The sequence below is a fragment of the Pholcus phalangioides genome, unplaced genomic scaffold (assembly GCF_987345545.1).
Source record: "Pholcus phalangioides strain wild (caught in Gottingen) unplaced genomic scaffold, Ppha-v1.0 ptg000020l_1, whole genome shotgun sequence".
Classification (NCBI taxonomy): Eukaryota; Metazoa; Arthropoda; class Arachnida; order Araneae; family Pholcidae; genus Pholcus; species Pholcus phalangioides.
In genome coordinates this window covers 11,614,276-11,631,244 of record NW_028301613.1, presented here as the reverse complement: position 1 = coordinate 11,631,244, position 16,969 = coordinate 11,614,276, and the positions used below count along the sequence as shown (strand labels likewise).

The following is a 16,969-nucleotide window of genomic DNA, read 5'->3' as shown; positions in this document are numbered from 1 at the left end:
AAACAGTGACAAATTTTGGTCTATCTATTATATTTTCTATGAAAAAGTAGTCAAATTATAGGCAAAATTCATGTGATATTCGAAACACGATTGCAAAAAATTTTATTAATGAAATGTTTTGTGATTTTCACAGTGCATTAAGCTAGTAATATTGCAGGTTATGAACCAAAATTTAAAGGATTGCATGATATGTTCATAAGTTACACCAAAATATGTTTAAGGACGTGTGAATTTTTTTGAAATTTCATCCTACATTTCGTCTATAAAACACTGTAATTCAAAAAATATATGTGAGAGACCTTAGATTTTGGTTCATAACCTCAACAATATATAGCAAAATATTTCATAAGGATGCAATGAATCAATTTTTACAAAACATGTCACAAAGTCAAGTAATATGTTAAAAATAGCATTCTTCGTAAAACACGTTTAAAGTCTTTATTCGTGTATTACTTGTATGTAAAAACGCAACACTAAAGTGAATGTAACTTTCAATCTAAGCATCATATAAACAAAACAAGGCCCGTTTTGGAATCACAATAAATAAGGCTTTTATAAAAAATAAAAAAATGGAAATCCATATTTTCTTCCAAAATGACGTTTTCAACGTAGTCGGACACCTTAATATATATTATAATATACTCAGAGAGAATAACTCGATTCCAAAATTATGCATTTCTTAAAAATTAAAACCATAGAATGATGGTATATATATATGAAGACAAGGGGAAAATTTCTATGTTCTATTAAAAATTTGTGTTAATGACCGATTTCAAGTGTCGAATCATTTTGAAATCGAATGATTCTTTCTTAGGCCAGAATTACGCTATAAAGGTTTGATAAAAGATATTTTACAAAACTTCAAAAATGCCACCAATGAGACGATCGGTTGCATTTGCGTGAATGTAACCGGTACGAATATTGGTTGCATTTTTCAAGTTTTATAAAAGAACTTTTATTAAACTTTTCCGGCCTTAATCACTTTGCAACACTTCCATCTTGTAAAAGGAACTAAGTACATAAAAAATAAATAAATAAATAAATATTTATATAGTATTTGAAGAAAAATAAAATGAATATCGTTAAAAGTCAATATCGCCTAATTAAAACCGCAACAAGTGTTCCGCGAAGTGCTTTCGGGACAGCACAAAATATCGGGACTAACAAATATCGAAATGCGCCGAAAAACCGGAACATATAGTGAGCTCATGTGGGGCTGCCGATGAATTTTTCTGGTCAAAAGTGGGGTCGCACTTCAAAAAGTTTGGGAACCACTTCTCTAGAGTATCAAATCGATATTCATGCACATAAAATTGCCCTTGTTAAAAGCTGACTAGCAAAGTCAAACTCGGTTATAACTACCTCGGTTGTAGTGAAACGTCGGCAATAACGTTAATAATTAGCGGTCTATATTGATTTCAGTAGAGAATAATAATAATTTCCCTACAACGATGCAAATATTCAACCCTTACACTTCACTCATACTTTAAAAAATAGATGGCAGCACTAAAACATTCATTCACTAGATTAATAGAGTTACTAGATCCGAAAACTGAGAAAGGAGGACGCTTGCGTACCCTTCGTAACGTCACTCTTACCAATTTTCACAACAGATTGCGTCACTATACTTACCAAAAAAACTGGCCACCACAATACTTTCCCCAACTAGAACCACTTAAAAAAAGAACAAATAACAATTCGTATTCCTTCGCTTATAATTGATTGTTCCCACCGTCTGGTCAGTTTTATTGCATTGCCTGGAGCAAGAGGTTTTTCTTTGTAAAAAAATCTGCTTTTTGTTAAATTTATTGGCATTTCTGAAAGCTTCCATTGCCTTATCAAGTTCTATTCTCAGAAGGTTTTTCCCTTCGGGAGTGTTGCTTTTTTGCCAAAAGCGATTTGTCATAGGAATCAGCATTGAGTGTTGTTTTCATCCTATTTTCTGTATTTCTAAGGGAAGAGGTAACACGAGGCCCCTCCCCACTTCGGTATCCGACATTTGTTGTTGGTCAGCAAGCAATGATTCTGAGATCATGCTTGCGATCGGTGAAAGCGTGTGAAAATGTATGGGGGAAAAACACACAAACACTCATAGCAATAAAATCCCCCAGTAGCACACCGATATAGAATGACGTAGAGATTTCGATACCGTTCGACGTAGAAATGGTGTACATTTGTCGACGTAGTTCGACATAGAGAAATTTCAATTATTTCAAAAGAGACAATCGTACAAGATATTCTCCTTCGAAACGAAATGCTATTAAAAATGAGAGTAAAACTCTTTTAGAGAAAGAGAAAATATTTTGGTGTTTATTGAGTATACATTTTACTATATCGTTCGATATGGGACACGTAAACATTTCGGACCTCTTTCCGATGTTCGATATTGAAATGATATTTTGACATCGGATCGGCATCGGTACAATATTTCACCGATATTGTTATGCTACTGGGGATGTTTTGGAGTAAAAAAAAAATTTCTTCCGAAGAAAAAGGGAAATAATGTCGAAAACCTGAAAAGGAGGACAAAAGCGCGAATTTTCTAAAACTTAAGGAGGACGCTTGAAATGACATCGAAACGGAAGACATCCCGTAACCCCTAACAACACTAGATACACGAACTGTTGGGTATACATAGGGTGACCATACGTCCCGTATTTCCCGGGACAGTCCCGGTATTTTCTCTTTTTTTGGCCGTTCCGACTTTTTGGCAAAAGTGTCCCGGTTTTTCCCGTATTTCACACGGCGCCTACTTGAATTTTTATTCTTTATTGAAGTCGAAGATTGAAATTATTTTTCAACTCATAAATTATTTTATGATACATCTATGTATGAGAATACTAATCTCCCACATTTGCCTTGGTTTGGTAAACTTTTTTTTTTCGTGGAATACATTTTAATCCACTTCAATTTGCAGTAATGCATCATTTCCCGCCATTGTGATTTATCCGTAATTTCAACAATATTTGGCAACTTTGTTTGGTTTTGGCGTCATTTTTGGCGATAATTGGAGATGTCCTGTATTTTCCCGTATTTGGAATCCCAATGTCCCGTATTTCTCCTGAGGAAATATGGTCAGCCTAGGTATGCATCTCTAACTCATTCCGTAGGATGAACGTGCTGAGTTTGAAACAAAGTACACTGGTCACCCTAGCAAATGGACCATTTATTTATTTCAAAATATGGTCACATCATAGCCGGGTACAATCAGATGTCGAGGCGGAAAGTCCAATCGGCCGCGAGCGCCCGATCGCGTTGTTGATTCCCCACTTGGCTCTGTTGTTGTAGCGTTATTTTATTTTTCCGGTCGATTGTTTTAATTATTTTTGTTATCAAGATATATATATATATTTTTTAAATGTGTATACTTCACCCTGGCCATTGCTTTTGTTTATTTTGAATCGATTCTAGGAAACGTTTCGCCGTTCTCTTAATCGTGTAAGTTCTGGAAAGGCATTGTATTTTATAAGTTGCGACGCGATCGTGTTGAGAATACTCACAGAATAGCGGTACCAATCGAGATTTGGCAATAATTTGGCGATTTGTTCTCAAAAACTTTTGCATTGTTCTCGTTAAGCGAAATTCGGTGATTCCATCGCAAAAGACCATTCTCGCCAAAAGCTGTTACTGAAGGTACAAACGCGCTATAGGAACAATATCGTTCTAAGTCATCTGTTTTGAGCCATTTTCCCGTGGCGAATTTATGGCGATCGCCAACGCTACCGCTATTCTGTGAGTTATGTTCTTTCGAAATTTCAGTTCACAACCGCTGCACTGAATTACTAAACATTCAGTGAGTTACTAAACACATTACTCGTTTACTGAAACATTCCTCATTCACTTTATTATTAGGTAACTATATTTATTTACTCTCGCTCATTCATAGACTCACTCAATTGCTCATTTCCCCGCTCAATCACAACCATGGCTGCTCTATTTTGCACACGCTCATAATTGCTCATTCACTCATCTGCACTCTTACTTTTCATTCCCTTGCTCAGTCATCCACTCCTAATCAGGTCATGGCCCGCCGCTGTGTCTCAGTGAAGAGATTTTAGAAAGTGACCCTGGCCATGCTGGAAAATGTATGCGACTGTGTTTTGAATGTAACATGAAGTTTTTTATGTGTATTGCTTGTTATATGCAGTGCGCCATCAGTTTTTCAAACTGAGTGAAGTGTAAGGATTGAATAATTGTATCGTTGAAGGCCTGTTGCTCTCTGCAGCAAGACTTTTTAACCGGACATCAGCTTACTCACATTCATGTCTCAAAGTTGGGAACCACAAAATACCAACTTCAACCGACCCCACTGTGATGGAGATAGGATTTGAACCTGGGTCCTTATGATGCGAGTCGGTCACTATGGCCACTCAGCCACAACAGTGGCAATAACCCACTTCCACAATTGCTCACACACTCACAGCCGTGAATCCTGGAGGATGTGTCGGGGGGGGGGGCAATTCCCAATATATATGGTATACCTTTTTTTTTGCCAAATTTTCATATGTGCCAAAACAGCGATATGTCGCCAACATTATTCTTCCAGGTCTTAAAATGTAGACGGCATCACTGCGCTGATTTTCTTGTCCAACTTATTGTTGCCATTTCATTTTGCTTTTTTCGTGTCGTTTTTTTCACGCTATTTCCTGATTTTTTCAGCATTATGGTTGATTATGTGTAGATTTAATGTATCTGCATCGGCTACAATTTGAAGGCCAGAGAAGTGTTATTGACTTCTGTATGAAGATGGGCGTGTGTTCCCTAGCGCATAGCGCCTTGAAGTATTTGTGGTGGTCCGAAGTCAATATTTTAGGGTCCCTTTATCGATGTAAGGAGCTAAAGCGACATCTGAGCGCGAACATGGGTGGTGAAGCCATTTATGTGTCCCAGGCACGCGTCGTACGAAGTATGGCCTACAGGTGTTTATTGATTTTATAATAATATGTGTATGATCAGCACGTATTCCCAAGAGATCTTTACAATCTGTCCAGGGAATTTGTTAGTGTTAGTAGACATCCATGCCCGGACCGGGATTCGAACCCAGACCTGCAGTCAGAAGCTAGCTCCCTAACCAGTGGACTGCCAGGCGGCTATTTTTATTGATTAAATAACTACTATAATATATTACATATTTTTTTATTTCCACATGTTTTTAATCATTTTTTGGTATTGGGGCAGTAACCTTAGTACTTTGGTGATAAAAAAAATCGCCAAATTGCAGTATACCATATATTAGGAATTTACCGGGGGAATTATGTGTTCATTCTGTATTTACAGAACAGACAAATTTCCCAAATTATTTGCTCTTGATTGCCCCTGAACTCATGCCTGAGCGAAGGCACACATCTTCAGCTGCAAATGGATTGGAGGTATGCTGATCTAGGGGATTTGTCAGAAAAATGACTTATTTTGTAGGTGCATTGGATCCTATATTGATGTTTGGAACAAAAAATTTTCTGAAATTATTTGGCTCTTGAGAGGGGTGATCGCTCCCCTCTGGATCTGTATTTGTTCACTTGCTCATTCATAGACTTACTCAATTGCTCATTCACTCGCTCACTTATCCACTCTTAATCATTCATTCCACTCACACCTATAATTGCTCTCTCACTTGCACATCTATGTACTCTTTTCACCCACTCTCATAATTGCTCATCCACTAAATTAATTGCTCACTCATCTATCACTTAATGCTCATTCAACTGAATAATTTGATCATTCACTCATTTCACATGTATCACTCATCACAACACTTCCGAAGGGGAGAAAACCTTCTGAGAATAGAACTTGATAAGGCAATGGAAGCTTTCAGAAATGCTAATAAATTTAACAAAAAGCTGATTTTTTTTTGCCAAGGAAAACCTCTCGCTCCTAGCAAAGTAATAAAACTAACCAGACTGTGGAAATATTTATATATAAAATTTATTTTCTGTGTGTGTTGTCTATACAAATCTACAATTTCAGATCTATTGTCTCCACAAATTTCGCATGTATACCAAGTGGGACCCGACTTGAACGATAGGCTACTTTAAAAGTTTGTCAGACTTGGGTAAATGCCCAAAATGGACAAAAACATTTTGGGCAAATATGGTTTCTCCGCCTCAACAATCACTTTCAAAATGTTTATTTTTATTACCGCGGTTCCCTAGCAATGCTATTTAGACATGTATATGTCTGTATAATGGTTTGTCACTTTTTCAATCTTCAGAGTAATGAGACTTTTTGTAGATTCTGTGGAAATGTGGAAATTTAGTAAGGTTTTCTACCACATCAATAATTTAAAAAATTGTATTGAAATCTCAAGTTTTGAAATATTGAGTTCACTTAGTTATACGAAGCCGAGAATAGTAAGTGATTAGAAAAACCTACTTTTGAGTTGGACATTCACACAATAGCATTAATTTCAACTTTTTATTTATATCTTCTGAAGCATGAAAATTAATGTCTCGTATTGTCTTTTGATATTCAACTGCATAAATTTGTATAGTTTAGGATGTTTTAAAATCAATTATGGGCCCGTAAAGCACACAGCTTTAACTAAACCTTTTTAGAAGCAGAAACAGGCAGATGGAAAACATGAAGTTTGTGGGGGGGGGGGATTGAAATACTTAGCGCCCCTTGAAAAAGGAAAAAAAATTCATTTCTTTCATGAGTCATGCAGGAAGTCACCATATTAGTTAACTTGGACACGGTTTTTAGGCCTATGTTCCTCAAAGAAAGATGGAGATATCACGTGATTCAAAAAGCCTCATTGAAGAAAACCTGGGCATCGCCTGGTATTAAAGCTAACCAATTATAAGCGAAGGAAAGCAGATCGTTGCTTTTTTTTTTTCTAAGTAGTTCTGTTCTAGTTGGGAAAAATTATTGTGGTGGCTGGTTTTTTGGCAGTATAGTGACACAATCTCTTCTGAAAATTGGTCAAAGTAACGTTTGATAGGCTTGATACTGTGGCAAAATGTTTCAACAGGGAGATTATTATTATTCCCTATTGAAATAAATCCAAACTGCTAATCATTAATGTCATTGCAGACATTTGACTACATCTGAGGTTGTTATAACCGAGTTTGACTATGTTGTTGGGGCAGCTTTTAACAAGGGCAATTTTATGGGCATGAATATCGATTTGATGCTCTAGAGCAGTGGTTGCCAAACTTTTTGAAGTGCTACCCCACTTTTGACCAAAAACTTTATCGGCAGTCCCACATGAGGCGACCATATGTTCCGGTTTTTGGGAGCATTTCAATATTTTGTGAGCAATGTGTTGTCCCGAAAGCACTTTTTGGAAGACTTGTTTCGGTTTTAATTAGGCGCCAGGTGAGTTCTTCCAGCATGGCTCAGCCGCAAGGTAATCCGCTTATATCCTGCAAGGGATAGAGCGGGGGCTATGTTTGGCGTTATGGTTTTAATTAGGTGATATTGACTTTTAACGATATTCATTTTTTTTTTCTTCAAATACTGTATAAATATTTGTTTTTTGATGTACTTAGTTCCTTATACAAGATGGAAGTGTAGTAAAGTGATTTTCGTATGCAGGGTGATTAAGAATTGATGGCAAAATGATTCTACACTTGAAATCGATCATTAGCACGAATTTATAACAGGCCGTTGACATTTCCCCCCTTATATTAACATACACATGTTTTACTCATCACTTACTTAATTGTTCATTCACTCCCTTCTTTGTTTTTACTGATATTTTTACTGCAGAGTTTTTTTACTATTCCATGGGAACATAATCGCTGAATGATTTATTGGTTAATTACATCTATAGATCAGACATAACCCACTTCATATCTGCATTAAGATATCAAAGAGTAGATATATCTGGGATTCGTGAAGCTGCTGACACTCAAAACCTCACGAGCTGAGAAACCCAGTCACTGATTCCCAAATACTCAGGTGATGGACATATTTACGAAGTGGGGCCTGGTAGGTCTGGGCTCCCTCTGGGACTTTTTATCAATTTTAGCAGTTTGGCTAATCAGATGGAAAAAGTTATAGCCAAATGACAGAGAACCTTAGTCAAACCTGACGCATCATAAAATGCAAATTCTGAAACAACTGCGTCAAATGGCCAATTCGACCATCAAGAGACCAAATGAACTCTCGTGATTTGCCAAATTCTATCCTTTATTTATTTGGCGAATGATATATTTTGTTGCAGTGGCAATCGGCAGCATGAACCCTGCCCAGGCCCTAATGTTTGGAGGGGCAGCACATGTAAGGAATGAGTCGTCAAAGAAAATGTGTAAAAATGGGAGAAAGCAACAAAATTTGTATTACCCACAGAAAATGAAACAAATCTGTCTCTGCTTAGAGAATGAGGTGACCTAGGAAGTTTGACAGCATGTGAGTGAATAAGAGAGTGGCATAAAGCATAAGGGATCAGGTTATAATGAGTGACCAAAAGAGTCACACACATTAAGAGTTTGTAAGCATGTGAATGATCAAAACAGTGTGTGAGCATGTGAATGATCAAAACAGTGTGTGAGCATGTGAGTGACCAAAAGAGTGGAAGCACAGGAATGATCTAGAGCAACAGTTCTCAACTTTTTCTGACTCGTGGAGCCTTTTCAGTGTATAATTTCTATGGCGGAGCCCTGTTTAACTCGAGGAGCCTTTTTCAGTGTATAATTTCTATGGTGGAGCCCTGTTTAACTCGAGGAGCCCATTTTAGAATATTATTTATATGGCGGAACCCTTGTTTATCAAATTTATTGATTAATTTTATTATCCTCGAGTGGCCGCGGAGCCCCTGGGAAGTGCACGGAACACTGGTTGAGAACCGCTGATGAGGGACCAGGTTGGTTAGGGACTTCCAGAGAGGACTTGGGCAGTTAGTGTGCAAGCACGTGAGTCACTTAGAGAGTGGTTAGAGAGCCACCAGGAGAGTGCAAGCATGTGTATGACCAAAAGTGTGCCTTATAGACAGGCATATTGGCGGGGAGGTGGGAGTTTAAGTGAACTATATTCCAGCGACTGTGGTGATTGAGTGGTCATAGTGACAGATTCTTGTGACCATGTCCCGGATTCAAACTCCACCATCACCACAGTGGTGGTTGGCTGAAGTTGGTTTTCTGTGGTTCCCAAATTCAAGGTGCGAATATGAGCCAATCTCCCCCTTTAAAAAGTCTCGCCACAGAGAGCAACAGGCCTACAAACAGTACAAATTGTAATTCAATCATAACACATTACTCGCTTCACTTCTCAAATATAGATGGCAGCACTGAAATATCAAACAAAACACTACATACGTGCTCAGACTGTTAGAAGTGCAACCAATTTAGTGCATTCCCAGATTCTACTTTTAACTTTCAAGTTCTTTGACAGAAAAAGAAACTACTCAATGGCAGAATTCAAATCAAGACATTTATTCAATCACAAGAAAATTAAACACTGTTACAAAATTTACTTAAGAATTTTCTAACAGTATTAAAAATTTAGTATAATGTTAAATGAAGAACATTTATATATATATCACAGACTTTTTCCACATATTGCACTTATCTGAATGTGGTCCAGAACTTCGGCATGCGACTAGAGGAAAGTCACTGTTTCCACGCGACTTCCAAAGTCAAATTTTGAAGTGGACATCCTCTCGAGTAGTAGACCCAACAGAGGTCGATTCACATTAGCCCCGAAGTGGACGAAGCGCGCTGGGGACTGTATCACCACATTTCAAGAGCCACTGTCTAGAACTGGCACAACATCGGAACCAAAAAGAGAATCTGGCTGTGCAAGTGACGTAAGTCTGTAGGTGTGATCTTCAGACGTCAGCCCAGAGAGTGCCAAAGGGCTAGGATTGCAGGAGGTTGGGAATCAGGCTGCGATGAGGCAGATGCTGAGAACAGCCACAGTCGACCCATCCATTGTACGTGGTTGGCGATACCAACTAGACCAGGACCAGAAACTCTAAGTGTAGAGACCTTTCCGTCGTCACCTAGCTAGCGTTAGAAGAGCTAAGTCACCTCTCATATGTGAAGTTACTATTAAAAAGAAATTTGGACCTGTCGAGACACAAATGCAAATTTAGAAAAAACATCACAGGGTACGTTTCCAAGCCTAAGGCTAGATGAAGTTTCATTACATTTAATCTGATTAGTGAAAAACTAGCACCATCAACATCGGAGAACTGAACTCATAAAACGAGTGAGGTGAAAACGAATGTGAATGTTCAACAAACACAATCCGTATTTATACTAATCATGAAACAAATATTCTTGGTCCACTTGGACCACAGAAACACTTCATCACAACAAGAAAACTATTATGTCACAATGTACACTTCGACATAATTTACATATAGTTTCAGAATATTAGTGTAAACAATAAATTATCATTTGGCAACATGTCAGGTGAACTGACCAGGTTCACCCAACACGACCAACGACAATCGGGAAAGTTTATCAATGGAGGTCTGCGGCCATCTGCCGACAAACCGAAATGCTTAAGTTAACATAAAACTTATGGTTAAACGTACAAAAGAAACACAACCCCCAATGAGACTAGGTGACATCTCTCGCGGGTGGCACCAACAGATTAAGAGCTTATAAAAATAATATCGCTGAGAGATTAATTTAGATGGGACATTAGCAGCCGACCTGCTGTCTCATCCTCGTCAAGCGACTGGAAGACCCCACCCTCCAGCCGAAAGACTAAGCGGACGAACTAGCCCATACTGGAATGCTAGCAAGACCTTCGGTGGTTTCCGGTAAGCGATCCCTAGGGTCTAAAGGTAAGCATTCTCTCTTGATATTAGGATTATTAAGGAAAAAACATGACCTGGAGGCTGTCACGTTACAGATACACACAGTTACTCTTCCGGCACAACCCATTAGGTAGTAAATCACTCATAGATGGTGATAGACCTGAGTTGTGCTTGGTTTGAAAGAAAGAAAAAAAAGAACGAACTATATGCCACAGGGTGACAAATTCAAGGAATGAGCGGCAAGAAGATTATATTGGAATGGAAAAAGGACATTGAAATTTGTTTATAACCCCGATGCGTCAAAACCATATATCCACCTCTGGGTGTATTTTGTTAACAAGTCTCACAGGGTCCCAATTATCCCAGAACTAATGATAAAACCAGACAGGTTTGGTTGTTTATGAATCAGCATATAATATTTCCCCTCTTACTACAGGCAATATCCTAGAAACTAGTTAAGCATATCAAAAGCTATTTCTTCAGTCTGCGTATGTCGAACGGCATCTAGCCTTATAGTAATTTGTCACATAGTGAAGAACATTAAGTGATATTTCTCTCTCCCACATACTGCTGGTCTTAAATGGATATTGAGTTATATACTGGTTGGCAGGGCTGGATTTGGTCATTAATCGGCCAGGCAGGTAGATATCAGTTTTGACCACTTCATGCAGGCAAAATTCATCAAATTTTTCCCATTAAAACCTAAAAAAAGTTTGAAAGTGCTTTAATGCCACTGCGAGTGGTCAAATGGTCATAGTGACAGCTTTGTGTGCATTGCAAGGACCTAGGTTCAAACCCCATAGGCGCCACAGTGGCAGTCAACTGAAGTTGGTTTCTGTTGGGAACGAATGCGAGCCAATCTTCATTAAAAAGTTTCAATACAGAGAGCAACAGACCTTCAATGGTACAAATATTCTATCGTTACACTCCACTCACAATTTGAAATGCAGATGGCATCACTAAAAAATCAGACACATCACTAAATACGTACTCAGACTGTTAGGTACATACACTCACGCTTCCGGCACAACTCACTCTATAGTGAGTTGACCCATGTCGATAGGACCGGAGTTGTGATTGGTTTGAATAAATGAAAGACTGCCCAATAATGAAAGACCCAATTTAATTAATGGCTGAAGAAATAAAGTATGAATACTTGAATGTAGATTAGTTAATTAATTGTAATGTATTTGGGTAAATATTAACTGCAATGAAATTGAATTCAAGCCATAAATGATTGAAACGTCCCCAAAATCAAAGAATAATCTGTACAAATCAGGGTTGACAAGGACATTATACGAAAAACCAGAGTATTTACAGTGCTTTTGCCATATTGTATGGGTGGCCAAAACATAATGGCTAGCATGGATTTCTGTTTGAGGGCTAACATAATGGTCAGCTGCAGCATTGCAAGCCTCAATTTTCTGCGTATAAGCTGTACGAGTAAAATTTTGGACTGAAAATTAACTACAGAATTTGAGACTTCAGTCATTAAACTTTCACATTGGGGGGTCTGTACTCTTCATAAACTGATACAATAATCCCTCAAACACAAGATGAGACTTGGTTATGGCACGTCACATGGGACGATTACATTTCCAGCTAAATGCAATGCATAAAAACTTAGTTTCTTCTGCAAGTTATTCTGTCCAATACATATTCATAGCTTAAATTTTATGGACCAAACGTTTATCTTCCAAATTTCTCTATCATTTTCTTCCCCGATTTGCTACCCCCTTCCCTCCTATAGCCTAGTAACTACCTGCATGAGGATTCACACAGCGGTAGACTTTGAGTGGAGTTTTGTTCTTGGGATAAAAAAGGGCTAAAAAGCCAGTCACAGGTATTGTATTTACCATCTCCTCCAAGGGCACTTGGAATTGTAATGTGGTAAACAAATGATGGTTCCAAGATGAGATCCACATAGTCTTATTACGTTAACTACCTTCTTTGACCAGAATCAAAGGTACCTTCTTTGTTGCACCAAAACATGCTGGTTTGGTGTAACATGAAAGGCCATCAACCTGCCATGTCGAAATTTAGCGGTGAATGCTGCTCTGTTTTCGGCACAAATAATCATTGTGTCTGTGTGGAGGACTCCCTCTGTTAAAGGCACTATACCAACCCCACTATCAAATATGACAAATTTTTTCCCTTTGGAATTATTGGGGTCTGCATAGCCTATATATATAGTCAGTTTCATTGTGAGTGGCATCCACCTCGAAAAATTTTCATCACAGTGAGGGGGACATCAAATATTCATTCAGCTACAAATACAGAGGCCACAGCAGACAACTTGTCTAACAAGGTGGTAGAAATGTAGGTGGTGGAAATGTTTGTAACAACAAACTTTATGAGTAATTTGTGCGCAAAAGTAGTATGGTGACAACATGGCAAATTATTTTCTGTCACCAGAAATAATAGATGTAAGCAATTTGTTGATCGAAGTCTGAGCCAAATAAATGATCACAAATTTAATTTAATGCACATTATTTTGACATTGTCTGGGCCAACTGTTGGCCACCACCTGCTCTATTGTAACCATACATGAAAATATGATATCTATAAGCAGGTAAAAGACATTGGGAAATCAAATATAAACTTTTTTTATTGTCCTTACAGGATTCCTCTTTCCCATTGGATGATGATCAGATTATTGTTTTGTGAACTTTGAATGAAATCATCGAAAGCTTTTGTTTTAATGACCGTTTCTTCTAGTGGATTTCTTATAAACATTCTTCATTTCTCCATATAGAAGGAACAATGAAGGTCCGTGCAGTTGAATAACGACAGCAGTTAGAACGTCTATTCTGCTGGAAGACATTGGACACAGTTTCTTCCTTGATTGCGGATAAGAAGTGTTGTCTCTTGTCTCATCCTTCGTGTAAATAATTGCCAATCGCGAGTTGTATGCTTTGTGGAAAGAAGAAAAAAAGGTTTCATATCAGCGTGAAGTGTTTCGAAGATTTCGTGCGTGATAATTTGGTTTTCCAATTCTGTTAAATGGCATGTCCCAGTGAGTCTGTTATGAATGCTGTTTGCTACAACCAGGCTCCCATGCAAAATTGTATCACCCAAGTGTATGGTCAACAGAATCTCCAAGGTTACGAAATTTGCCCGCAGCCCTTCTTCAGCAACCCCATCAACCCTGCATTCCAGAAACCACTCACAGAGAACATGAGCCAAGAAGCGATGGTGCAGACGGAAGAAAAGCCTTATGTGTGTAAGATGTGCTCCCAGGCATTCAGCCAAAGCGAAGATCTGACCAAGCATCAGTCTTTGTGCGGAGGAGGCTCCAAAGAATTCAAATGTGACTTGTGTCCCGAAAAATTCGTCCAGAGTAGTGACCTGATTGAGCACCGTCGCATACACCCTCAGGAGAAACCTTTCAAGTGCGAGTTGTGTCCAAAAACTTTCTCACAAAATGCTCACCTGGCTCGACACAAAATCGTTCATTCAAGCGAGAGTTCTTACGGAGTCAACCGCAACTCGTTCTCCGGTGTAGGCAACATCAGCGGTGCCCACGCAGATATGAGGCCCCATAAATGTCCCATCTGTCCGAAATCGTTCATGCTCATCAGTGATCTAGAGAAGCACCAGCGGGTGCACAGTGGTAAAGAGTACAAGGCTTATCCGAGTTCGTTCTCTCAGGAACATGATTCCGACCATCACGGAAGATCGTCTCAGAACTCTGGGAAACCTTTCAAGTGTGCAGTATGTTCCAAGTGTTATGCCAGCAGCAGCGATCTCGGGAAGCATGTGCTAGTTCATTCTGGTGAGAAGCCTTTCAAGTGCAACGTCTGTCCGAAAGCGTACACGCGCGTCGACCACCTGACCAGGCATCAGATGGTCCACACCGGCGAGAAACCTCACAAGTGCGATGTGTGTCTGAAATGCTTCTGCAGGAAGGATCATCTCGCCAAACACAAGAGGACACACACCATAGACCATTCTTCTTTGTGAACGTGTGTAGTGTAATGCACAGAAACCAGTAATTTTTTTTTCTGATCCGATCTGTATCGGATTGCACTGTGTCTAATATTGTGACTAAAGTGTAGTTTTTTCTTTTTACTCGATTATGCCATACGTTGTGATTTTTGTATTCGAATTTGTCTGTTTTGCTGAATCCATTTTCATGTTTTTTTAGTGTTCTAAAGAAAATCGGAAACTTTTTCAAGTTAATTTTCGGTCATATATGTGAATATCACAGCCACTATATCCAATGTAGGTGTAATTGCATAGCTGCCAAGTATCTCGGATTTGCAGGGAGGCTCCAAATTTCTTAATTTTCCAGACTCCCAAAAAATTTGTATATCTCCTGAATTTCAACAGTGATTGTAAAAAATCACTACTTTTAGGGGGAAATTTCTCTCAAAGAAATCACCCCAGAAAAAAGACTTGCTTTTGTTTTTCATCCCCAAAACAACATCACAAGCACAATCTAAAATATTACCATTGTGACAAATCACAAAAAAAAAATTATCTTCGGGGATGGGTGGACAGAATTCGCCAAACAGTCATTTCCAATCTGGCCTGTGGAAATCTGAAATTGGCGACATGACTTGTATCTGCTTTGATCATATGCAGGGGCGGTCTTAGGGCAGTGCGACCAGTGCAGTTGCACCGGGTGCGAAACGAAAAGGGCCACAGAAACACGTTAAATACACATTACTAGAAAAATATCTTTAAGATACTCATTTAAAAAATAACTAAAATATACATGAAAAATGGCCAAGATGAGGAAAAAATTGGAGGTTTGTGTATAATATTACGGTTATTTTTTGAAAACAAAAGAATCGATGGGCAGTGCACCTATATACGCACAATACATAGCGATTTCGGTCAGATAAAAATACATGCTCTCTCTATTTTCGTTTACCTGTGCAGTAGATTTTGGGGGAGACTCAATTTCTTTCTCTTTTGTTAGGCAGTAAAAAATAAAATAATTCAAATGAAGTTCACAAGTCTTATAAATATGAATAAAATCATACGGAAATATCACTTTAGTTTAACCACTTTTGGTATCTGCTTTGCCTGTACATGATGCATGTACTACACGAATTTTACCATAAAATTAAATTAAAATAAGTATGATGAAGATAGATCCTTTGTAATAAGTATCCTGCATAAATGTGTGATGTTTTGCTTTTAATGTTTTTAAATCTATTAATTAAATCAAACAAGCTCGGGTTTTATGCTTGTTTACTAGTTAAATAGCAGTAATCCCATTCTAGAACAAACTTTTCCCACTTCTTTGTCCCTTAATATCCAACCAAGAGGTGGGGAGGGGGGACGATCACCACATCTAGAGTCTGATAATATGGTAGAATGAATCTGTCCTGTATTTTAAGGGACAGTAATGACTAGCAAAAATTGCCTCTTACACATCACTCTAGATTCATACCTGGGGGGGGGGGCGCCACTAGGTCTAAGACTAGCCCTGATCATATGTCTTGCTGAGTCTATGTCCCAATTCGAGACGATGCTCATTTTGTTGTTGGCTAGATTTGATTTGAGAGTAGTAATGGTAAGTAATTTGAGCCTACTGGTTGAGAGAGACAACTTGGTGGTAATCAGCAATGGCTAGCAGGATGTCATGTCTTCTGCAAAGGGAAAAATCAAAAAAAAAAATCTACGATTTTACTTTCATTAATGAAAAATTGAATTGCTGTATTGTTTTCAAAATTTTCCCTTTTATATTTGTACAGACTTTGGATCTGCTTAAAAACCTTTAATTCTTATCCTCGAAAGTTGGCAGCTATGTAATTGGAATGTGAGGAAAAATATTTTTCAATAGAATTAAGCAGACATTGAAACACACCACTTTAAAGATGTTCATTTGGTATTTTTTATGTGTATTCTGTTTTCTTTTTGTCACTAAACTGTCATATTATGCCACAAATGTCAAATATTCTTCACCACATACAAGAATTGTCATTTGTATTGACTCAGTTGTTTCTTCTTTTTTTTTTTAACTTTAGCAAAACTAATAAATAATTTTTGTCACATTCGTGTAAATTTTTCTGTGTTTTGTTAACTGCTTTTTTTGCTGAATCCTGAGCATTATTTAGGAGTGTTCATATATATACTTCGTTATGATTTATAGCACAGTCTGGGAGAATTTTAAGATAAAGGTGTGTAGGAAACACTATCATGGGAATTTTTACTCGGCAGAACATTTCCAGTCAACTGAGGGCTGTTGCAGAACAACGCAAAACGTTCAGCTTTGAGAAAGAGAAATAGATGCTCTTCATAAGAAGT

At 38.1% G+C, this 16,969-nt stretch overlaps 1 protein-coding gene across 4 annotated transcripts; it reads left to right on the top strand.

Annotated features, from left to right (window-relative positions):
• The first annotated feature begins 3,239 nt into the window (after window positions 1-3,239).
• Window positions 3,240-16,715, top strand: LOC149070970 (uncharacterized). Of its 4 annotated transcripts, none has more exons than XM_089248521.1 (2): window positions 3,240-3,438; window positions 13,331-16,715. In XM_089248521.1, the coding sequence occupies exon 2, from the start codon at window positions 13,712-13,714 to the stop codon at window positions 14,669-14,671; it is 960 nt and encodes a 319-aa protein (XP_089104647.1). In that variant the 5' UTR covers window positions 3,240-3,438; window positions 13,331-13,711; the 3' UTR covers window positions 14,672-16,715. The 4 variants fall into 4 exon arrangements, with proteins under 4 accessions (XP_089104647.1, XP_089104649.1, XP_089104651.1 ...); XM_089248523.1 differs by having other exon boundaries at window positions 3,240-3,852; XM_089248525.1 differs by having other exon boundaries at window positions 3,251-3,438; window positions 13,464-16,709.
• The last annotated feature ends 254 nt before the right edge of the window (window positions 16,716-16,969 follow it).

Coding starts and splice junctions, on each gene's coding strand:
- LOC149070970 (XM_089248521.1), top strand. CDS start 13,712: ATGGCATGTCCCAGTGAGTCTGTTATGAATGCTGTTTGCTACAACCAG.